The sequence below is a fragment of the Drosophila albomicans genome, chromosome 3, assembly GCF_009650485.2.
Source record: "Drosophila albomicans strain 15112-1751.03 chromosome 3, ASM965048v2, whole genome shotgun sequence".
Taxonomy (NCBI): Eukaryota; Metazoa; Arthropoda; class Insecta; order Diptera; family Drosophilidae; genus Drosophila; species Drosophila albomicans.
In genome coordinates this window covers 43,027,817-43,029,174 of record NC_047629.2, presented here as the reverse complement: position 1 = coordinate 43,029,174, position 1,358 = coordinate 43,027,817, and the positions used below count along the sequence as shown (strand labels likewise).

The 1,358-nt window shown below is 32.3% G+C and overlaps 1 protein-coding gene across 1 annotated transcript; it reads left to right on the top strand.

Moving 5' to 3' along the window:
• The first annotated feature begins 201 nt into the window (after positions 1 to 201).
• On the top strand, positions 202 to 1,133 carry LOC117572315 (uncharacterized). The gene is made up of 3 exons (XM_034255046.2): positions 202 to 650; positions 713 to 877; positions 950 to 1,133. The coding sequence occupies exons 1-3, from the start codon at positions 450 to 452 to the stop codon at positions 1,112 to 1,114; spliced, it is 531 nt and encodes a 176-aa protein (XP_034110937.1). The 5' UTR covers positions 202 to 449; the 3' UTR covers positions 1,115 to 1,133.
• Positions 1,134 to 1,358: the final 225 nt, after the last annotated feature.

Below are 1,358 nucleotides of genomic sequence, written 5' to 3'. Positions count from 1 at the left end.
CTGCAAATTTATGGCCAACTCCAATGCAAAATTATCTTTTGAGAAGATTGTGTTGGGAAGCTTAATCGAGAATTCCAATATAAATCACAGTTGTCCCTATGAGGTGAGTTACTCCATTTATTAAAACAACTTTTGATTAAGTGTACTTGATTTCCAGAAAGATTTAATCATACGAAATTTGGTATTCAAAGAGGAGTTTCTCAATTTTCTGCCACTTCCCTCGGGCGAGTATAAAATTCAGATCTTGTTGGCATTCTACAATATTTGGGTATCAAAAACCGATGTGTATATATTACGCAATGAAGACCTTATGAAATCCAAGTAATCTGATGTGATATATCTAATGACAAGCAATTAAAAAGCGCTTAAAAACGAATAAACGCATATGCAAAATCTGGTGATAAATTCATATTTTATATTCGTTGGAATTCACTACAAATAGTGGGACGATGTGGATGTCATTTCTAATTTTACTGCTGGCTTTTGAGGGACATTCGGCAACCGTCAGTCGATTTACGAACGTTGAGTGCAAGATATTGGACATTGGCTATATTACTTATCCGAAATGTTATCTCAAGTTATTGGGTCGCGATATTGTGGGCTTAAATATTCACTTGAAATTATTGAAACCACCCGTTGAGACGGTCAAAGTAATTATCGTATACTTAATATAAATGAAGTTTATATTATACATTTATTTTCGAAATTTCAGGTAAATCTTAGCCTTTGGCGTAAATTTAGTGGATATCGTCCATTCATGTTCAACAGCACTTTTGATTACTGCAAATATGCCGAGAATCCGACTTTTTCGTTTCAGCACATTGTGTTCTCTGCCATCAAGGAAAGCTCAAATATAAATCACACATGTCCTTACGACGTAAGTGTTCAATTTATATTAGATTAATTTAAATTTTTTGCTTTTGGACTTTTCATTTTATTTCTTTTTTAGCATGATATAATTGTGCAAAACATGATCTTCAAAGAGGAATATTTGAGGCTATTGCCTTTACCGGCGGGTGAATACCAATTTCAGCTTTTGATAGCCACCTACAACAAGTGGAGAACTGTCATCAAAGCAACTATATTGCATAATGAGAATTTAATGTATAATTAATCATGATGATGACACCTGTGCGGAATTAATGATCTGTAAAATGTATTATTGAAAAAACATTACTACAAATATTATATATTGTATGAATAAACATGTTCAGTTCTCTCTATGAATTGTATGTTAAGGTTTAGGCTCTACAAACTTTTTATAAGAAGTAAGAAAGCTACAGTTGTGTGTTTGAGTGTGATATATCAGCTTCCTTTTTAAATAAAAGCAAAGCATTAAGGTAATATTCTTAAAAATA